Below are 22,124 nucleotides of genomic sequence, written 5' to 3'. Positions count from 1 at the left end.
CAACTATTTTAAGCCAGCATTTCTCGTACCTCACAGTCTCTGCCACTCCAGACTGTAATGTGTGAAAGTCTCTCAGTTGTGTCTGACTCTTTGCGACCCCAGGGACTGTAGTCTGCCAGGCTCCTCTGTCCATGGACTTCTTCAGGCAAGAATACTGGAGTGGGTAGCCATTCCCTTCTCCAGAGGATCTTCCCAACCCAGATATTGAACCCAGGCCTCCTGCATTGCAGGCAGATTGTTTACCTTCTGAGCCACCTGGGAAGTCTCACCACTCCAGACTAAACAGACTCAAATCCATTTGTGAAATTAATAGATTTATTAATGATGATATATCTAGAACTTTCTCTCCCCCATCCACACTGCTCCCTTCAGGGCTTGCTGGATGGGTCAATGTCTTCCAAAGGTGTGGCCTCCAGAACACAGTTTGATGCTCCAGGAGTGCCCTGACCTGCATGGAGTACATTGCATTACTATTTTTATCAGGTTGGATTCTAAAGTTCTTTTCATGCTGTCCAAGTTTCCGTTACCTGGTTTAGCACTTTTGTCAGACTTCATTTGAGCTTCGTGGACAATCTAAGAGCTCTACCTCTTCCTCAAATGGCTTCTCTATCCCAAATTAATTTTCAGTTCAGTTCAGTCGCTCAGTTGTGTCCGACTCTTTGTGACCCCATGAATCGCAGCACGCCAGGCCTCCTTAAATGCAGACTTCTCTCTAATTTTTTTATTCTTTTTGTCTTAGTCTCATTCTAAACTTTTGATCTAATTAAATTATTATAAGTTTAAATTATAGTTTAAAACACTAATTCTCTCTCCTATTATCTATTCTTTCTAGTTGTTAGTACATGATATTCATAGTTTTTACATCCATTTGAATGTGTAACCATTTCTGCTACATGTTATATCTGGTAAATTTCCAAAAAAAAAAGAAAAATGGCTCAGACGGTAAAGCGTCTGCCTGCAATGCGGGAGACCCAGGCTCGATTCCTGAGTCAGGAAGATCCCCTGGAGAAGGAAATGGCAATCCACTCTAGCACTCTTGCCTGGAAAATCCCATGGACGGAGGAGCCTGATAGACTACAGTCCATGGAGTCGCAAACAGCCGGACACAACTGAGCGACTTCACCTTCACTTTCACTTTCACTGAAATTGGTCATTTACCTAAACCTTTTGGAGTCATCCATGCGGAAAATATATTGAGGCTGATATACTACTGGGGCACCCCTGTAAATACAAGAACTATATATTACTGTGTTTACCTTTGAGTTTACTCTATCATAGGGCACATTCCTTTCTTAACTAAAATCCTATAATTAATAGTCAAAATGGTGATGATGGTGTAGTAGTAGTGGTAGTAATGATGATTATAATGATAGTAATGATGATGATGGTGATTGTGGTGATGGTGGTTGTATCTCTTTCTAGATGCCAGGTTCTGTCTTAAATGCTTGGCAATTATTATCTCATTTAATCATCACACCAATCTTGTAGGGTTAGGTGTTATACACTGACCCTCACCGGTTTGGGCATTCACAACTATTAGATTCTCTTTGGTAGATAAGTAAAACCACTGAAGAACTGTGAGATGGTAAAGGCTACCTACCCACTCCACCATATCACTATGTGTGTGTGTGTGTGCACGTGCTAAGTTGCTTCAGTCATGTCTGACTCTCTGCAACCCACTGGACTGCAGCCCTCCAGGCTCCTCTGTCTATGGGATTCTCCAGGCAAGAATACTGGAGTGAGTTGCCATGCCCTCCTCCAGGTGTGTAAGTACATGTTCATTTCAGTTCAGTCACTCAGTCATGTCCTACTCTTTGCAACCCCATGGACTGCAGCATGCCAGGCCTCCCAGTCCATCACCAGCTTAGAGTTTACTCAAACTCATGTCCATTGAGTCAGTGACGCCATCCAACCATCTCATCCTCTGTTGTCCCCTTCTTCTCCTGACTTCAATCTTCCCCAGCATCAGGGTCTTTTCCAGTGAGTCAGTTCTTCGCATCAGGTGGCCTAAGTATTGGAGTTTCAGCTTCAGCATCAGTCCTTCCAATGAATAATCAGGACTGATTTCCTTTACGGTTTGATCTCCTTGCAGTCCAAGGGACTCTCAAGAGTCTCCTCCAACACCACAGTTCAAAAGCATCAATTCTTTGGTGCTCAGCTTTCTTTATGATCCAACTCACATCCATACATGACTACTGGAAAAACCATAGCTTTGACTGGATGGACATTTGTTGGCAAAGTAATGTCTCTGCTTTTTAATATGCTATCTAGGTTGGTCATAAGCTTTCTTCCAAGGAGTAAGCATCTTTTAATTTCATGGCTGCAATCACCATCTGCAGTAATTTTAGAGCCCCCCAAAATAAAGTCTATCACTGTTTCTACTGTTTCCCCGTATATTTGCCATGAAGTGACAGGACTGGATGCCATGATCTTAGTTTTCTGAATGTTGAGTTCTAAGCCAACTTTTTCACTCTCCTCTTTTACTTTCATCAAGAGGCTCTTTAGTTCTTCACTTTCTGCCATAAGGGTGGTATCGTCTGCACATCTGAGGTTATTGATATTTCTCCCAGCAATCTTGATTCCAGCTTGTGCTTCATCTAACCCAGTGTTTCTCATTATGTACTCTGCATGTAAGTTAAATAACCAGGGTGACAATATACAGCCTTGATGTACCCCTTTCCCTATTTGGAACCAGTCTGTTGTTACGTGTCCAGTTCTAACTCTTGCTTCTTGACCTGCATACAGATTTCTCAATAGGCAGGTCAGGTGGTCTATTCCCATCTCTTTCAGAATTTTCTAGTTTGTTGTGATCCACACAGTCAAAGGCTTTGGCATAGTCAATAAAGCAGAAATAGATGTTTTTCTGGAACTCTCTTGCTTTTTCCATGATCCAGCAGATGTTGGCAGTTTGATCTCTGGTTCCTCTGCCTTTTCTAAAACCAGATTGAACATCTGGGAGTTCACGGTTCATGTATTGCTGAAGCCTAGCTTGGAGAATTTTGAGCATTACTTTACTAGCATGTGAGATGAGTGCAATTGTGCAGTAGTTTGAGCATTCTTTGGCATTGCCTTTCTTTGGGATTGGAATGAAAACTGACCTTTTCCAGTCCTGTGGCCACTGCTGAGTTTTCCAAATTTGCTGGCATATTGAGTGCAGCACTTTCACAGCATCATCTTTCAGGATTTGAAAGAGCTCAACTGGAATTCCATCACCTCCACTAGCTTTGTTCGTAGTGATGCCTTCTAAGGCCCACTTGACTTCACATTCCAGGATGTCTGGCTCTAGGTGAGTGATCACACCATCGTGATTATCTGGGTCATGAAGATCTTTTTTGTACAGTTCTTCTGTATATTCTTGCCACTTCTTCTTAATGTCTTCTGCTTCTGTGAGGTCCATACCATTTTTGTCCTTTATCAAGCCCATCTTTGCATGAAATGTTCCCTTGGTATCTCTAATTTTCTTGAAGAGATCTCTAGTCTTTCACATTCTGTTGTTTTCCTCTATTTCTTTGCATTGATCGCTGAGGAAGGCTTTCTTATGTCTCCTTGCTATTCTTTGGAACACTGCATTCAGATGCTTATATCTTTCCTTTTCTCCTTTGCTTTTCGCTTGTCTTCTTGTCACAGCTATTTGTAAGGCCTCCTCAGACAACCATTTTTCTTTTTTGCATTACTTTTCCATGGGGATGGTCTTGATCCCTGTTTCCTGTACAATGTCACGAACCTCCATCCATAGTTCATCAGGCACTCTATCAGATCTAGTCCCTTAAATCTATTTCTCATTTCCACTGTATAATCATAAGGGATTTGATTTAGGTCATACCTGAATGGTCTAGTGGTTTTCCCTACTTTCTTCAATTTCAGTCTCAATTTGGCAATAAGGAGTTCATGATCTGAGCCACAGTCAGCTCCTGGTCTTGTTTTTGCTGACTGTATAGAGCTTCTCCATATTTGGCTGCAAATAACATAGTCAATCTGATTTCAGTATTGACCATCTGGTGATGTCCATGTGTAGAGTCTTCTCTTGTGTTTTTGGAAGAGGGTGTTTGCTATGACCAGTGCTTTCTCTTGGCAAAACTCTATTAGCCTTTGCCCTGCTTCATTCTGTACTCCAAGGCCAAATTTGCCTGTTACTCCAGGTGTTTCTTGACTTCCTACTTTTGCATTCCCATCCCCTATAATGAAAAGGACATAGTTTTGGGGTATTAGTTCTAGAAGGTCTTGTAGGTCTTCATAGAACCGTTCAAGTTCAGCTTCTTCAGCATTATGAGTCAGGGCACAGAGTTGGATTACTGTGATATTGAATGGGTTGCCTTGGAAACAAACATAGATAATTCTGTTGTTTTTGCATCCAAGTACTGCAATTCAGACTCTTTAGTTGACCATGATGGCTACTCCATTTCTTCTAAGGGATTCTTGCCCACAGTAGCAGATATAATGGTCATCTGAGTTAAATTCACCCATTCCATTTCATTTTAGTTCACTGATTCCTAAAATGTTGGCGTTCACTCTTGCCATCTTGTATGTATATGTATGTGTGTGTGTGTGTGTGTGTGTGTGTGTATAACCATTTATTAGCCAGTTGGCATCACATATTGAACCTGTTTTGTTAGCTTGACAACAACAGTAAAAATGTTAGATGCCCTGTCCTTTCAGGTATTCTGAGTATCTCTTTGCATGAAAAGTATACCCGATGCAGTCACAAAAGATGATTGTCTTGTTAGAAATCCTAGACCCTTTATTGGCGAAGGTACACCACTGTATGGGCATACCTTCCCCAATGATGAGGAAAAGGAGACTGACCTAAAAGTAAGTAGAACAATTAGGGAAGAGGGAATCGAAACAAGGAGTGAGGGAATCAGGGTAAAATTCATTTGGGCCACGTGTCAGATATTCAAACTCATCCTAAACTTGATGTGATCAACTGTTGAGAAATAAGTGTGGCCCTTGGGACACCTGAGCCCAGGTTGACATACATGCCACCCATAATTTTTTTTTCAGTATAGTGGCAGTTTTACTGTTGCCTGAGACAGATTGCTTCTGGTCAAATGAGGATACTCCAGCAAATACATCAACACTGAAGACTTCTAAGCACTCATCAAGCTGGGTAAATTCCCTGAAAAGAAGGAGCTTAGTTTTCAGGGTGACTTGAAATTAGAACTTTGTTCCCCACTGTTTTTATCTTAAAATACTTTTGCCTGGGAGAAAGCACTGTGTGAAATTAATACCTTCTCCAGCTCCACACCAGCATGCAAGTTAACCTAACTTGGATGGGGAAATTCTTTCTTGCTGTCTTTCCAAATGTCTTAAGAGAACCCCTTTGGAGGGGCGGGGCTTACCTTTGTGTATTGATCAGACTGAATATTTCAAGGAGCTCTGTCTACCCCGGAGGGCAGATTTTTGTTGAAACATGTGCAATAGTGCCAAGGATAGTGCATTTCACAACTGAAGCAGATGTGCATACTTATAACTTACCTTCAGTTTGGAAACGTGTTACTTAGTAAGGCTCTAATTTCTAATTAGCTACCCATGGATGGCTGTGGAACTGAATATGGTTGTACTCATTAATACACATTGAAGGCATTTTTCAGGTGGGTTAATATCTACATTATATGGACAAATTGTATGTATTCATACACATATACACAGTATATATACATCTGCCTCAGTAAACATATTTTGTATACTTAGTACAAAGTATACATATATTGATATTTGATATGCCAACTTGAAAGATCATTCTTGGGCATTTATTTTAAGAACTAAACTCAAGTCTGCTCTTACTTCACTTTGGATTCTCCATGGTGCTAGAATATTTTATCCTTTGGATGGTTAAGTGAGAAAGATTTAACAACAAAGCTGGAGTGTCATTTATGGCTCTGTATTGGAGAATTAAAGGAGTTGATTCAGGTTGCTGAAATCTCTCTTCTGGCCCTCTCCCTGGAAGACAAGCCACCACAGTGAGCTTGATCCCTGTCTTTGCCCTTGCCTTTTGCTTAATGACTCTGAGTATGTGACATAAGATAGCACATCTGGAAGACCCTCTGGTCTTTCATACACTACCCTGATCTTCGATGGTTCCTATGCTGTCTTTAAGTAAATAATAAAGGCCTTGGCTTCTTTTGCTAGATCAACTGAGGGTATACTGGATATACGTGCTTCTGTAGATCCATTGCTTCATTTGGACTGGTTAACAGTGTGTGTTTTTAAGGTGCCTAGGCTGGGAATATCCTTCATTTCCTAGTGTAATTATCCAACATCTCCTCTGTTGCCTTATTAGCTGTGTGTGAGGGGGGGCACTATTTGAAATTGTTTTATCAGTTTGTACCTAATTCTTCCTGCCATTGATGAGAGCAGTATCTTTTGCACACGTTTCACTAATATAAGAGGACTATTATGTAATAGTGAGTTTCTCTGTTGATTCGAACATGATGTTACTTAGGTCCCAAGTCTAAACTTGATTCTGGAGTAGGAAATGGCAACCCACTCCAGTATTCTTGCCTGGAAAATTCCATGCACAACAGAGTCTGGTGGACTACAGTCCATGGGGTTTGCAAAGAGTCGGACACGACTGAGAGCACACGCATGCACACACTAATCTTGATTATGATTCTTTCACTTCCTGTCCCATACTTTGCCTCGTTGTCCCACAGTTGTCTTTTGGACTTGGGAGAGTCAGTTAAGAATGAGGATTAACAAGAGCAAATCAATCCCCACAATCAAGTACAAGCCAGAGAACACCATTTAGAGTACAGAGCTCAGGCCTGGATATGGTTCATCTTTTCCTCAAGAGAAGACAGACATTTCTGTATAGATGGAAACGTATTTGCATGGAGCATTGTATAGTGCAGTGTGTATGTGTGCATGTATGTGAGGTGTCTATATGCATGTACATGTGTGCATCACGGGAGGAGTAGATCTGTTGTCACATTAATGATGATAGCAAAAATACCCACTGGTTACCACGGAGCAGGTCATGTGCCGACTGTTGGTCCTGCCGTATGTTTATTTGTGCAAGGGTTTACTATAATACTCACCCAGGCATTTCCAGAAGGAAAGGGTGAGGATTGATTTGTCAATGCCTAAGGGTCTCCCAACATGTGGTCTACTACAACTGTGTTTGTCAGTGAGTTGTTTGGGCCTCACAGGAATTTTCCCACAGAAAGGATGTTCTAACTGGCAGGCTCCCAGGACCGCCTACAAATCCATTTAACCATAACAGAGCTGACGAGCACTGTCAGGACTGGAGTTGGCTTCCAAATGGGAAGTCAGCCTGGTATTAATAGCACAGTTCCAGCTGCACTTTGGGTCCAGCGGACTTCTGATGGACCGGCCTGGGAACCCAGGCACTCTTTGTAACATTTATAGGAAATGGATTCCTTGGTGAGCATGGTGGGAAGGGAGTGCTGTGGTGGCTTGAGAATCATGGCTACCCATTTCCCCCTTCTCTGATCACTGCCATCGTCGGTATCCAGCAGGAAGACACTAAGGTGAATCCTAGGGAAATTCTTCTCCCAACTTCAAGTCTGGGGAAAGCCTGCCCTGGTCCTGGTCTGCTCGCTTGGGTTGACTGTTCCCATGTACAGGATATTTGTAAGTTGGGCATTCCTAGGCCACTTATATTTAATTGTGTGATGCAGATGTTTATTTTAACATAGTAGCTATTTATCCATGTAAATTTTACATTAAAATTACAGGCTTATTTTTATTTTAAACATGTATTATTCATTTTGACTGATTTCAGCCCTGATGATGTTTTTGTGCTTCTTTAATGGGTTAAAGGCATTATATTTATGCAAATTGAAAGGGTGTGTGCTGTTGCAGTACAACACTCCGTTTTCTGGTTGTAGGAGGAAATAAGAGAAGTGGGTGGTACCGTGGTGTGTGTGTGTGTGTGTGTGTGAGCATAATTTGAATTTGACCCAAAGTTGTGCGCTTTGAATACGACCCAAAGGTGTGTTGTTCAAACCAAGATATGCTTTAAGATATTAAAAATTGTGTTTGTACTCAAGAGAGCACTTTCTCAGTAGTGTATTTGGAAATATTTCAGGCCATTTTTTCTGCAGAAGTTACAGACCTAAAAGATTTTTTTCCCCTGGAAGCTCTTTGAATATATAAATTTTTAAAAGGATTTTTAAAGGCTAGATGGCAGCAAGGAAATTGTTTTCTGTTCATCTTAAGTAAATATGTCTGTGTTATAAGTGCTGCGTCAGAGTTATCTTATGGGCTGCATATGACTCAAAGGGAAAATAATTTGTTTAGTAACTTGATTTTCTTCCTTTTTTTATGATTCACAAGTTGTCAAGCTCATCCTGTTTGGGACACTATAAATGTAGTAGTAGTATTAGTCGCTCAGTCATGTCTGACTCTTTGAGACCCCATGGACTGTAGCCTGTGGGAACTTGTAAATGAATAACAAATTTAAATGTAAATCAACTGAAATGTATATGAAATCCTACTGGATTCTTAGGAGGTCTCTCAGTATTTATGAACCACACTTCTCTTTTCTAGGATTCTGTTTTGGGACACAGTCATAAATGCAAAAGGAAGTTTTCAGCACCTAATGACATTTATACTTATAATATTGGGCCCTTCAGCCCAAGCATTGAAAAACTATCTGCAGTTGGAATTGCTGAGACATGGAAAACTTTTCTTCCAGAAGGATTTTTTTAAAATAAAAATTATACTTTAAGATTATGAGTATAGAATTATAACACAGACAATTCATCATACTTAATAAGCCTCTCTAGATCAATCTAGATTATCTCTAAAAGGTCTATTTCACCCAGTCCCATAATTACATACTTGGGGAAGTAAAATGAAGTGTATAGGGTTTTCAAAGTGGCAGATCTATTCGGAATCCTTCTAACCCAGTCGCTTATTGTGTAGGAAAGGGAACTGGAGACCAGAGGGATTAAGGGGCTTGAGTAAGGCCGCTGTAGTGAGGACAGGGCTAGGAGGGCCATGAGCAACAGTGAGAATGGCTGTCACCTGGTAAAGGGCTTCAGTTTCCTGGGTTTACTTCCATCTTTTCATTTAATTCTCACAACAGTTTTGCAAGGCATGGATCATATTCCAGTTTTTAAAATGATAAAACTGAAACATAGGAGGTTCTCTAACTGCTCAAAGTCAATAGGCTTTAGGAGGCAGAGCAGAAATTCAAACGCACACCCCCTGATTTGAGAGTCTGGTGTCTCCTGCCTTGAGCTGTTTTCACTGTACCAGGCTGGCTCCCTGGCTTCAGTATATAGCCCAAAATCCAAGCAGCATTCCGTTTTTCTACATGTTTACAGGCATCACTCATCTTTTGAGCTTCACTTTATCACGCTTCATAGATAATGCTTTTTTCACAGATTGAAGGTTGCGGCAACCCTGTGACAAGCAGATCTATCTGCACCATTTCTTTTTTCAACATTATTTGTTTACTTTGTGTCCCTGTGTCACAGTTAGGTAATTCTCACAATAATTCCAACGTTTTCGTTATTTTCATATTTGTGATGGTGGTCTGTGATCAGTGACCTTTGATGTTACTATTAATACTATAACCTGCTGAAGGCTCGGGTGATGGTTAGTATTTTTTAGCAATATTTTAAAATAATATTTAAAAATTTTTAGATGTAATGTTATTGCATACTTAATGTTGTTGTTCAGTTGCTCAGTTGTGTCCAACTCTTTGTGACCCCATGGACTGCAGCATTCCAGGCTTCCCTATCCTTCACCATCTCCTGGAGTTTGCTCAAACTCATGTCCATTGAGTTGATAATGTCATCTAACCATCTCATCCTCTGTTGCTCCCTTCTCTTCGTACCCTCATTCTTTCCCAATATCAGGGTCTTTTCCAATGAGTCAGTTCTTCGTATCAGGTGGCCAAAGTATTGGAGCTATTTGCCAGGGGATATCCAATAAATAGACAGCAGAAAATAAAGTAAATGAGATGGTGGTAAGCGTCGAAGAAAGAAAAGACATAAAGGGAAAAAGTCAAGGAAAGGAGACACTAGAAAGATGGGATGGGAATTATTAAAAAAGGACTTTGCTGTGAGTATGTATTTGGGAAGTGTTTGTTATTGCATTATTGGTTCAGTGAAAGAGGCTGGCAGGTGTCTATTTTTTCAGCAGCTTCCTTTCCAAAACCATAATATTCCATTCTCTACCAGTGGTAAAAGGCTTATTCTAACTCCATCTCCATCTTCATGATACATCTTCCCATCTGCCCCTTGTGGGAACCATTGTTATCCCCATAGTATCAAAAAAAGAAAACAGGGGTCAAATGAGTTACCCATAAATGGAGAACAAGACAAGCATAGTGCCTGGGCTACTCTTTCCAAATACCTAATTTACAGGGAAGGAGAATCTCAGAAATGCTAAAATGACTAGCCCAGAATTACATGGCAAAGTGCTCATTATTTTATTTATCCAGCAAGATATGGATGGAGTTTTTACAGTGGGCCAGGCTGCTGAGATGGATCCAGAAAGTGGTATTCCCAGGAGATGTTCTCTGACCTAGGCGCACATGCAGGGACCTCTGTACCCTACCCAGTGCTCATTTATGCATACCATGATGGACAGTCTTCTCTCTTTTCCAGACTCTGAGAAGAATGGTGTTCCCACTTATATTTCCCACTCTGCATTTCTAGTGTGTTATGGATTAAATGAGACCATATCAGCTGGCCTGGGGACCAGAACAACTATGTATACCATTGTTTCCATGGGCAAATGCATTTAGACTTTCACACATCCAGCCATCTTTACAAACTTTCAGACTGGGGAGTGTCTGGGTTGGAGAATACAAGCAGAGATTGTTTAGCGTCCATCAGGGCACTCTGGCTGCCCAACCTCCCAGATATTGACATTGCCTGGAGTAAACAATATCCTCTTCAGTCCTAATGATAGCATTAAATGAGATACAAATGAGCAATAATAGCTTCCTCAAAATTTTACGGAAAAGATTTTATTTTCTTTACTTGGAAGGCAAAGTGATGGTCACACGTATTTACCTTTAGGGAAAAGGTCTTCAAATGGTAATCTGTGGATTGTGTCTACGAGCCATTCTATAGTTTGTCATAGTTCTCTAGGGCCGTGGGCATCTACAAGGAGATTGTAGCTCATTTAATCTGTGTTTATTCCATTATCTATGTATGAGACTATCTATGTAGTGCCACAAGTGTGTCTTGAATGGAACAGAATGGAAAGAAATGTTCTCTTGGCCATTGCATACTAGCAAGTGTCGTTTTCCCATCTTTCTTCCATAATGCGAATGCCATGGGCATTTCAGTTCCTGTTCTACATGCCTGTCATCATCTGCTTGATTAGAATGATACTGCTGTAGATAATAAGTACTTTGAATTTATATAAGCTTCTTAAGGAATGATGAACTTAGATTGAACTGCAGTGAATGCTTCAGTAAAATTCAAAGGAATTATGATTATGGTTGCCTTGGCAACCATAGTTCTGTATTCTCTTTGTTGTATTACTTACCATTTTCCTATATTGAGGTCATTTTGAGGAGATCATTAAGGTCTCATTTTCAGTTTATGAGGCTTCTGGGAATGATACAATTTTATGTAGCTACAAATGTATCTCCTTTTCTTAAAATTTCCCCAAACATTGGAAAGTCTGGACATGTGAAATGAACTAAAAATAAGCTATTACTTATATTGACACATACATGTCATCTTTACTGTCTATTAAGGTAATTATTTATAAGGACTGAAAGACATTGTTACTGTACATTTCTCCTTAGCATGCAAATATGACTTTTCATTTCTTTCAAAAGTGAAGAATTCTTTGTCAATAAATTTCCATAACTGTTTTTACCTATAATGCAGTTATTAAACTGAAAATAACTAAACAAGAAAAATAATTTTACTTTAGGAAAGGGCCAGTTTGAGACACAGTCAAACAGTGATATTTTAACAACATATTAAATAATTAATCATCAACACATCCACTGTTAAGTTTTTTGGTAACCACATTAGTTTTTTTAAAGTGAAAATGTGGTAATTAACACTGTAATCTTTATAATTGGTTTATTGGTATTAAAAGGAAAATATAGTATAAATTGTATATTACCACATGACTACAATATAAAAATCATTGTAAAACATTTTATTTTGTCCAATTACTTATTATTTCAATCTAAAGGAAAATTATATATGTTAACATTCTAGGACAGGAGTTAGGAAAGTTTTTTGTAAAGGGTGAGGTGGTAAATATTTTAGGTTTTGGGGCCACACAGATTTTTATTGCAACTACTCAACTCTGTAACTGAAAGCATCCAGAGACACCAAGCTGTATTAAATTAATACCGTGTTTATAGAAACAGATGGCAAACTGGATTTGGTCCTCAGGCTGAAGTTTGCCAGGGCTTCCCTAGTGGATCAATGGTAAAGAACCTGCCTGCAAAGTAGGAGATGCGGGTTCGAATCTCTGGGTTGGGAAGATCCCCTGGAAAGGGAATGGCAATCCACTCCAGTATTCTTGGCTGGAGATCCATGGGCAGAGGAGCCTGGCAGGCTACAGTCCACGGGGTTGCAAAGAGTCAGATGCGACTGAAGTGACTGAGCACGCATGCACAGGAGGGTAGAAGCAGACATTTCATGATAGGTTGCTTAGTTTAAAAGCTAGTAGAACATTTGACAAAAATAAGCTAATAACATTTCCTTATATGTTGGGCAAGTTCAAAACTGAACTTCAGTGTCAAAGGCCTGACATCCCCTACCTGAATATGCCAACAATGTAAACTGAGTCAGTGAGATGAAGCCCCTTTGCCTATAGCTGGTTTCTCCATCCTTGTGGAGTTTCTTTGGTCACCTGACACCAAGTGAAACATATATTTTCATCTTTATTTTCCTTTAGAGTATTCTCTGGTGCTTTGTTCAAACTAATCTTATCATCCTCTTTTAGGTTTAGGGCTTCCCTGGTGGCTCAGCTGGTAAAAATTCGCCTGCAATGCAGGGGACCTGGGTTTGATCCCTGGGTTGGGAAGATCCCTTGGAGAAGGGAAAGGCTACCCACTCCAGTATTCTGGCCTGGAGAATTACTTGGATTGTATAGTCCATGGGGTCACAAAGAGTCAGACAGGACTGAGCGACTTTCACTTCAGGTTTAGTCAAATATTTCAAACATAAAGAAAAGTACAGAAAAAAAAACACAAATATTTGACCCTCAGTTTTAATAAATTTTAATATTTAATATTGTTTAAGATATTTTAATCTTTTTTAAAAATAAATAATACATATGAACACAGCTGAAGCCTATAACAGACTTTTAATGTGTATGATTTTTCCACATTCTAACAATTTTTAAAGAGGCAATTTATTTTTAGATGGATCTGCATTTTTCCTACTTATTAAAGTGAATTTCTTGAGAGCCAAAAGGATGGAAAGATTAGCGAATTGATTTTAGATGTGCAAATTATCATTGGTACACAGTAGACCAATTTGACCTGATTTGATACATTTTTCTGTCCATCCAGGACTAAATTAATGCTATAAGTTTACTTCCAAGAGAGACTTTGCAAATTCCCTATATCTCTTCCATGTGGTAAATGAGATGTGTGATTAAGAGACAGTGAGTATAAATCATCCTAATTCATAATCAAGGACTGAAGACAGCTTTTCATTTCTATAGTGACTTATTCAAATGCATTATTTTTCTCTGCTGCCCTTAACACAGTTAATGCTTTGTGGAACAAACGCTTTCACAAACATTCTGTCATTCAATCTTTGGAATGTCCCATGTGGGGGTTAGAACAGATAGTATTGCAATCGTCTCCTAGGTGAGGAAATTAAGGCACAGTGATGTCAGTGCAGTGCTTATAAGTCTTGGCTGAACCTTAGTTCCACTGGGTGAGCTTTGATAAAGGATCCCTGAGCCTACCCACAGAGATTTGATACAACCAGGCTGGAATGGACCGAAAGTGTTAGTATAGTTCATTGATTCTTCTGTGCAGCCAAGGTTGAGAATTTCTGCTGGACTAGGGAACTGATCAAAGTTGTTCAACCCTGTGGTTCTCGAATGGGGGCTATTTATCCACCCCACCCCCCCGCCAGGGGAACATTTGACAATAAGACAGTTGATTGACACATGTTGGTTGAGGACACTACTGGCTTCTAGTGAGTGAACATCCTACAGCCTCGCCTCTCAACATGAAACTCTCCAGCCCCAGGACTTCCCTGGAGGTCCAGCGGTTAAGACTCCGCACTTCCACTGAAGGGGACATGAGTTTGATCCCTGGTGGGAGAACTAAGATCCCACATGCTGTGCAGTATGGCCAAAAATAAAAGAATGAGAAAAAAAGAAAAAAACAAAAAAATCTCTATCCAGCCCCAAATGCCACTATGTCAATTGAGCTGAGGTTCAGAAACTCCTACTTAACCTCTAAGTGTTGGACTGAAGTCCCTAACTCTAAGCCATTGTTATTTCTTCAGTCCCAAATTGCTAAATTATTCAAATTAGTCATCCTCTTATTATTTCTCTAATAATGCATTTTTAAAGTGACTTTAAACTTTTTCAGGAACCAGGTGGTCTCATGTCTTAACCACACTAGGATAGGCAGAAATCCTACTTTTCTCAGAATACCAAAAGTAACACAAAAACAAGCAAATAGCCACAAAGGATACAACATCAAAAAGAAAAGAACTATTTCTCAACTAAGTATATGTATGATCCCAAATAAAAAATGTGAATTATGTAAAGCAGTAGCTCTCAAAATTGAGCATGCATTGAAATCCCCTGGAGGGTTATTAAAATACAGACTGCTGGGCCCCACCCTCAGAGTGTCTGATTCCCTAGGTCTGGTGTGGTGTTCAAGCACTTGAATTTCTAAATTTCTAACAAGAGCTTCCAGCTGAGACAGACTCTTCTGGACCTTGTAACACACTGAGAATTACAGATGTAAAATGTGTAATAGCTTCTCAAATGCATAATCCCAGGACTATCTATTAAAGCATCAAGTTAATATTCCTAAAAATGCAAGCACTATTTCATCATAGTATACACATGATTTTAGAATATAATCCATCAATAAGTACAAGAACCTTCCAGTTCCATGATTACAGTCAGGACAGACCTATAAAATCAAACCATTTGCTCCCACTTCTAAGAGCAACAGGAGCTAGCTTCAGTAAGCTTCCTGTCCAAAACAAGTCCAATGTTAAGAATGTACAGCTGTCCACCTTATCAGAAATAAAAAAGTGACAATACCCTGAGACATTTTAAAATGCATCTAAGGTACACGATGCACATTCTTCAAATTATAAGGAGATGCCTAAAGCAAAAATGACTTGAACAGAATTTTCCTACTTTTGGATACATTAACACATGATTGTAGGAGGGTGGATGGATATCTAAAATTTCAGGGAAATTTATTGCCTGTATTAAATAACAAATCCTAATTCCTTAACGAATTGGAATATTGACATAGGTGGCTAAATAATCATAGAATTAAACATGGAATCTGAAACCTATTTCAGAAACAAGTCAATTACTTTTCCAGTTCATCAGCCCATGACACTCTAAAGATAGCAGCAATAAAGGTGGTGTGGTTTGTGATTTTCATAAACTAGCCTTAAGTTAGATATTACAGCATATTTTGTAGGTGAAAAACCTAAACCCTGAAGAAGCAAAGTACATGTCCCTTATTTTCCACAGCAAGAGCTCATAGAAACTAGAATATGCTCTTATCTCTGCCTCTTAGATGTTTTCTGAATCTCTTGATAGTGAAGATTTGATCTCTTTCTAGAACCTGGCACACTTCCTAGTACATACCAAGGGGTAATTAGGCTTCTACTGAATTTACTTAAGTGAGTTTGTGAGAAGTTCATGCATTTCTGTATTTCATGAATTTTATATTGCATAGTTCAGTCCCATTTAAATTCAGGATCCTTACCCCCAAAATCCCAAATAAGATCCAGTCTATACTGTCCAAAGTACAAACTTTAATTATGAGCTAGGGATTAAGAAAAGTAAAGGGAAACTATGGGAGAATTTTCCAACAAGTAAGCACTTCTGTTGTACCGGCATTGATGATATATATGGCAGTCAACAATGTAAGACTTCCAAAGGGTAACTAAATAGCCCTGTACTGTAAAGTATAAAATTTACACATCTAAGGGAACAAATAAAATCTAAGAATTGAAAAAAATATACCTAATAGCATCGTTCTGCTCCAGTGTTTAAGAGCAAACCGAGAAGTTGCTATGGCATTGACTTATGCGAGCATAGCAACAGAGCGAACTCAGTGATTCAGCTTGATAAAAGAGGAAATTATCTCACCATTTCCCTTTCCCTAAATCAGTCAGATATCCAAATATTTCATGTTGAAATGGTATATCCATCAACATGTTCTAATGGATAAAAGTCAATAGTGGGGGTGGGGAGGAAGGTCATAAGATGAAATCTGTATGACATATGCTTACTTTAGAGAATGCAACTCACATCTAAAGAATCTATTAATATCTCTGCATCCTGCTTTCCCCCGATTTAATGGGGTTTGTCAGTGGCTTATATTGGGTGAATATTGGGTGAATATGAGTAATAATTTGGCAAACGACAACAATTTATCAGCCCGTATAACTTCGTTCTAATGAAATTTGACTGTGGTGTATTTTGAGAAAGAAACATTGTTCGGCCGTGAAACTGTAATTCCCTGTGTGCAACAGCCCTCCAGGGAAGGGATAGATTATGCCAGCATAATATGTGAAGTTTAGTCATTATCACTTGTACCAAGCAGAGGTCAGCTGTGGGTGTATATGTGGGAGGCACCACTGTGGTGAGCCAATACAAACAGAGCCAAATGTCACAAATAAATGCTGACATTTTATCACGTTATTTTAAATATTATTTTACCACTGTGTTTTTTCTTGTATTGTTTAACCTCCACATCTTTATTTCCCATTTCCTTTCTTTAAACTGATAAATGAGAATTGGGCAAGTATGGTTTGAATCACTACTTGACCATGAACATGGGAAGTTAATTGACCCCACAAAAGAGCCCCAAACCTATGAAACTTGGATTCTTAGATTTATTCTGTTTTTTTTGTTTTGTTTTGTTTTTTGAAAATACAGCAATTCTTTATTTCTTTATTGTTTTTTACTTTAAAAATTTATTTATTTTAATTGGAGGCTAATTACTTTATAATGTTGTAGTGGTTTTTGCCATACTTGACATGAATCCGCCACAGGTGTACATGTGTTCCCCATCCTGAACCCCCCTCCTACCTCCCTCCCCATCCCATCCCTCTGGGTCATCCCAGTGCACCAGCCCCGAACACCCTGTCTAATGCATCGAACCTGGACTGGTGATCTGATTCACATATGATAATATAAATGTTTCAGTGCTATTCTCTCAGATCATCCCACCCTCGCCTTCTCCCACAGAGTCCAAAAGACTGTTCTGTACATCTGTGTCTCTTTTGCTGTCTTGCATACAGGGTCATCATTACCATCTTTCTAAATTTGATATATATGTGTTAATATACTGTATTGGTGTTTTTCTTTCTGGCTTACTTCACTCTGTAGAATAGGCTCCAGTTTTACCCACCTCATTAGAACTGATTCAAATGTATTCTTTTTAATAGCTGAGTAATATTCCATTGTGTATATGTACCACTGCTTTCTTATCCATTCGTCTGCTGATGGACATCTAGGTTGCTTCCATGTCCTGGCTGTTATAAACAGTGCTGCGATGAACATCGGGGTACAAGTGTCTCTTTCAATTCTGGTTTCCTCAGTGTGTATGCCCAGCAGTGGGATTGCTGGGTCATATGGCAGTTCTATTTCCAGTTTTTTAAGGAATCTCCACACTGTTCTCCATAGTGGCTGTACTAGTTTGCATTCCCACCAACAGTGTAAGAGGGTTCCCTTTCCTCCACACCCTCTCCAGCATTTACTGCTTGTAGACTTTTGGATCGCAGCCATCCTGACCGGCGTGAGATGGTACCTCATTGTGGTTTTGATTTGCATTTCTCTGATAATGAGTGATGTTGAGCATCTTTTCAGGTGTTTGTTAGCCATCTGTGTGTCTTCTTTGGAGAAATGTCTGTTTAGTTCTTTGGCCCATTTTCTATTTATTCTGGGTTGACTTGGGTTTCAGAAACATGTAATTTGATTAATTTATTTTTAATTTACATATAGTAAAATCCATCTTTTGGAGGGGTACAATTCTGAGTTTTGACAAATACATAAAATTGTGTAACCACCACTACAATAAGGACCCAGAAGAGTTCTGTCATCCCCCCCACCCCACAGATTCCCTCCTGCTGCCCCTTCATAGTCAGTGCCTCCCTGAACCGCCCCAGGACCTGTCATCAAAAACCTGTTGGTGCTCTTCTATTTTAACTATTTTTTTTCCTTCTCCATTCATTCAGTACAGTCTATCATGTGCTGGGTTCTGTTTGAGGTTCTGGGGATGAAGTAGTGAATAAGATTCACATGGAGCTTTCCATGCAGAAACAAGATAATGAACAAAAGTAAATCTGTAATTCCAATGTGTAGTAAATGCTGTCTAGTAAAAAGATCCTGCTTGCTCCTATGACATACCTGTGAAAAGCTATGACAAACTTAGACAGCATATTAAAAAGCAGAGACATCACTTTGCCAACAAAGGTCTGTATAGTCAAAGCTATGGTTTTCCAGTAGTCATGTACACATGTGAGAGCTGTACCAGAAAGAAGACTGAGCACTGAAGAATTGATGCTTTTGAAATGTGCTGGAGAAGACTCTTGAGAATTCCTTGGACAGCAAAGTGATCAAACCATTCAATCCTAAAGGAAATCAACCCTGAATATTCATTGGAAGGACTGATGCTGAAGCTGAAGCTCCAAATAAATGATGCTGGGAAAGATAGAGGGCAGGAAGAAAAGGGGGCAGTAGAGGATGAGACGGTTGGATGGCATCATCAACACAATGGACATGAATTTGAGCAAACTCCAGGAGACAGTGAAGGACAGGGAAGCCTGGCATGCTGCAATTCATTGGGTCACGAAGAGTCGGACATGACTTAGTGACTGAACAACAACAATAAGTAGATCCCTATGATAACAAGTATCAGAAGATGAAACCTCATTTTAGACAGAATGTTAGAAAAGGTGGCTCTGAGAAGTTGGCATTATATCTGAGGACTGAAGTCTAAGAAGGAGCCAGCTATGTGAAATGAGCAAGGGGTGGGGACACATGGGCAATCATTCCATGCAGAAGGAACATTGTATGGAAAACGGGGGTCAGCAATCCCAAGAGTGAGAGAATAAAGCAATGGCATGAGGTGCTGTGGACAGATAGGCAGGGTCTAGCTAAGGTGTATCAACTTCATTCCCTTGCAGCAGGACACCATCAGCTAAGTCTGTACCTGGAGATGATTTGATTGATGTTTTGAGTTCTGTGTAGAAAGTTGTTTGTTATAGAGTGAGAATGGATACAGGGCAGTTACTGGGCCATGGCAACCAACCAGTTGACTACTGACGGGCAGCAACTGTGGAGATGTAGAAGGAATGGATTTGAAATACATTTTAGAGGTAGAGGGCTTCCCCAGTGACTCAGCTGGTAAAGAATCCACCTGCAATGTGGGAGACCTGGGTTTGATCCCTGGGTTGGGAAGATCCCCTGGAGAAGGGAAAGGCTACCCACTCCAGTATTCTGGCCTGGAGAATTCTTTGGACTGTATAAGCCCATGGGGTCTCAAAAAGTTGGACACAACTGAGCGACTTACACTTTTCACTTTCAATCCATGTTACAAATATGAATTCATTCACTTATATTTACTGAGGGCCCACAATGAGTGAGACTCACATGAGGAAGTAGGGATATAATGTTAAAGAGGAACCTACAAGATTGGAGGTAAACTGGCAGGAGAGATAGGACTTCATTCAACAGTCTCACACATATGTGTAAAATTAGTGTGACAGAAAGTTTCACAGAGGAGAGGGTTCTATGAGAGGGCATAATAAAGAGATCTGACTTAGTCTGAGCAGAGGTTGGGTTCTGGAAAGGTGTCTCAGAGCACTGAAGAATGAGGAGTGGGGAGAGGGTATTGGACGAAAGGTCATGTGACAGAAGAGCAGAAATTTGGGTTTTCAAATGCCAGATACACTGTGATTCCAGTTTAGGAGTCCAAGAATACATACCAGGAACATGCATTTCCACAAGCACTTCAGGCAATCCATTTCCTCCACAAACATTTATTGAGCACGGAAGTGGGCCTGAGACTCTTCCAGGTGCTGAGAATTCAGTAATTTTTTTTTAATTAATTTCTCGGCCTTCTGGTTCCGAGGGATGATCTCCCCAAAAGCTACCCAGTCAATGGTTTTTAGAGCAAGTTTCCGTCCAGCCATCTTGAGATCTTCACCGACCCCGGGCGGCCCGCAGTCCACAGCAGCCAATTCAGTAATTTATGTTAAAAGTTTACTTCTTTCATGGAGCTTGTTTCTGATGAACCTGATTCAGGAGATTCACAGACCCTGGGCACATCTTGAGAAGATTTGACTTAAGAGATGTTAGCCTAGAACAAGGTCATGAGGAGTGCCACCATTTAGAGCCTGAAAGGAAGAGCGGCAGCAAATAAGCTCGTGATCAAGTGGCTAATGAAGGAAGAAATGAGGAAAGTGGTGCACATAAGCAAAAGTGGGGACCATGGGGTCACAGAGAGTCAGACATGACTGAGCGATTTTCACTAACGGCAGTGGAGAAAATGGAAAAAACAGAGAGGTAAGGGTAGAGAAAGCACTTGAAAGTTACAATAGAAATGGTATAGTGTTTGCAGTAAAATAACATATGTTGGTATCTGATAGAAAAATAAATACACTAATAACAAAACATAAGGAAGTAAATCAAAGTGGTTGATTATTGTTTTGTGTCTATATCTATATTTGCCTTTCCATCTATTTATCTCCATCCTGGTGCATTTTTTTTCCTCAAAAAAGAAATACTACAATCATCAGAGATTGTCAGTAGAAAGATTCTCTGGAGGATCAGACAAGAGGAAGCATTCTCAGGACCCATTAAGGGGCCTGGAGACAGTGGGCTCTAGGACTTGTGTGGAGAACTTGAAAGCTGTCACCTCTTGAAAGAAAGGACTGTAAGAGGTGAAGTAGACTTAATCTGTGCATGTACCCCTGGGATTTTACTAACTGACCCAGAGGAATTAGATTGAACAAGCATGTGGAGAATGTCTGGGGATCATACTTGTTTCTGTTATTTCCTGTAATGGCAAGAGTGGCCTGCAGAAGCTGTGCATTCTGGGTCACCACTACAGTCAGGGTTAGTGTTTCCTGGGAACTGGAGAAGGGAAATGAAACCAGACCATGTCTAGATTCCTTCCCAGATCTCTTGAGTTGAATAATTTGAAATTGCCATTTTTATAGATCCAAAATGGTACAAAAATTAACCATTTCATACAGTTCAACCAAAAAGTATAATTCTGGTACTACAGTGCAAAAGTGTGGATGGCGGGAGACCTTCTTGTTGGTTTAAAGATTGATCCATTGGTGCAAGTATGCGACCATATATTAAAGCCTCTAAGTTTTGTGAGCCAGACCAAAGGCATTCTTGTTCCTGACTCTATTTGAACAGCATATTTGATGAGAGAATGCCAGCATCATCTATTTATTACCCTCCATACTCAGCGATTATGTGACAAGAAAGGAAAAGACCTTTAAAGCTGGGGTGATTGTCTAGACAGTCCTAAAATAGCTCTTCCCAGGTGCAAAGGAAGCAGTAAAATGCAGACAAAGCATGAGGGTCCTTTGCCAAAAATACAGTGCATTTGAACTTTCGTAAGCTCCTTGTAAATTCTGAAGGAGAAAATCGCCAGAAGACTAAATCTCGATAATTATGATCACTAGTAAAAATGGTATAGTGTTAGCAGAAAAATAAAATCTGATTGAGGAATATACCACCCCCTCAAACAGAGGCATTCTCTGCATGCTAAATTACATAGAAATTTTTGAGATAATTATTTGAATAATTTAGAGCTAAAATAGTTCAGGCTAAAATATTTAGCTGACTGAAACACCTGTGCAAGCTTTCATTTAAAATATACAAAAACTTGGTTTCATTTTTCACTTCACAGTGGAGGTCTTGTAATAAAAACAAGATAGTTTATGTAAGTCCCCTGTCAAGTCATATTCTGT

At 39.8% G+C, this 22,124-nt stretch overlaps 1 protein-coding gene across 7 annotated transcripts in view; it reads left to right on the top strand.

Moving 5' to 3' along the window:
- ARHGAP6 (Rho GTPase activating protein 6) overlaps positions 1-22,124 on the top strand; it is a 541,445-nt gene that overhangs the window by 334,101 nt on the left and 185,220 nt on the right. The window contains exon 1 of one of the 7 annotated variants that reach the window (XM_086386896.1): positions 7,216-7,593. The exons of 5 other annotated variants lie outside the window; for them this stretch is intronic. In XM_086386896.1, coding sequence (XP_086243022.1) covers positions 7,579-7,593 — 15 coding nt within the window. In that variant the 5' untranslated portion in view covers positions 7,216-7,578. Of the gene's footprint in view, positions 1-7,215; positions 7,594-22,124 lie in introns of those variants that run through there. One more of the 7 variants, XM_086386899.1, reaches the window with a different exon arrangement.

Source organism: Bos grunniens, chromosome X (assembly GCF_055505025.1).
Source record: "Bos grunniens cultivar Pamir isolate PY7600 chromosome X, Bosgru_T2T1.0, whole genome shotgun sequence".
NCBI classification, from domain to species: domain Eukaryota; kingdom Metazoa; phylum Chordata; class Mammalia; order Artiodactyla; family Bovidae; genus Bos; species Bos grunniens.
This window is presented reverse-complemented; position numbering and strand designations above follow the sequence as displayed.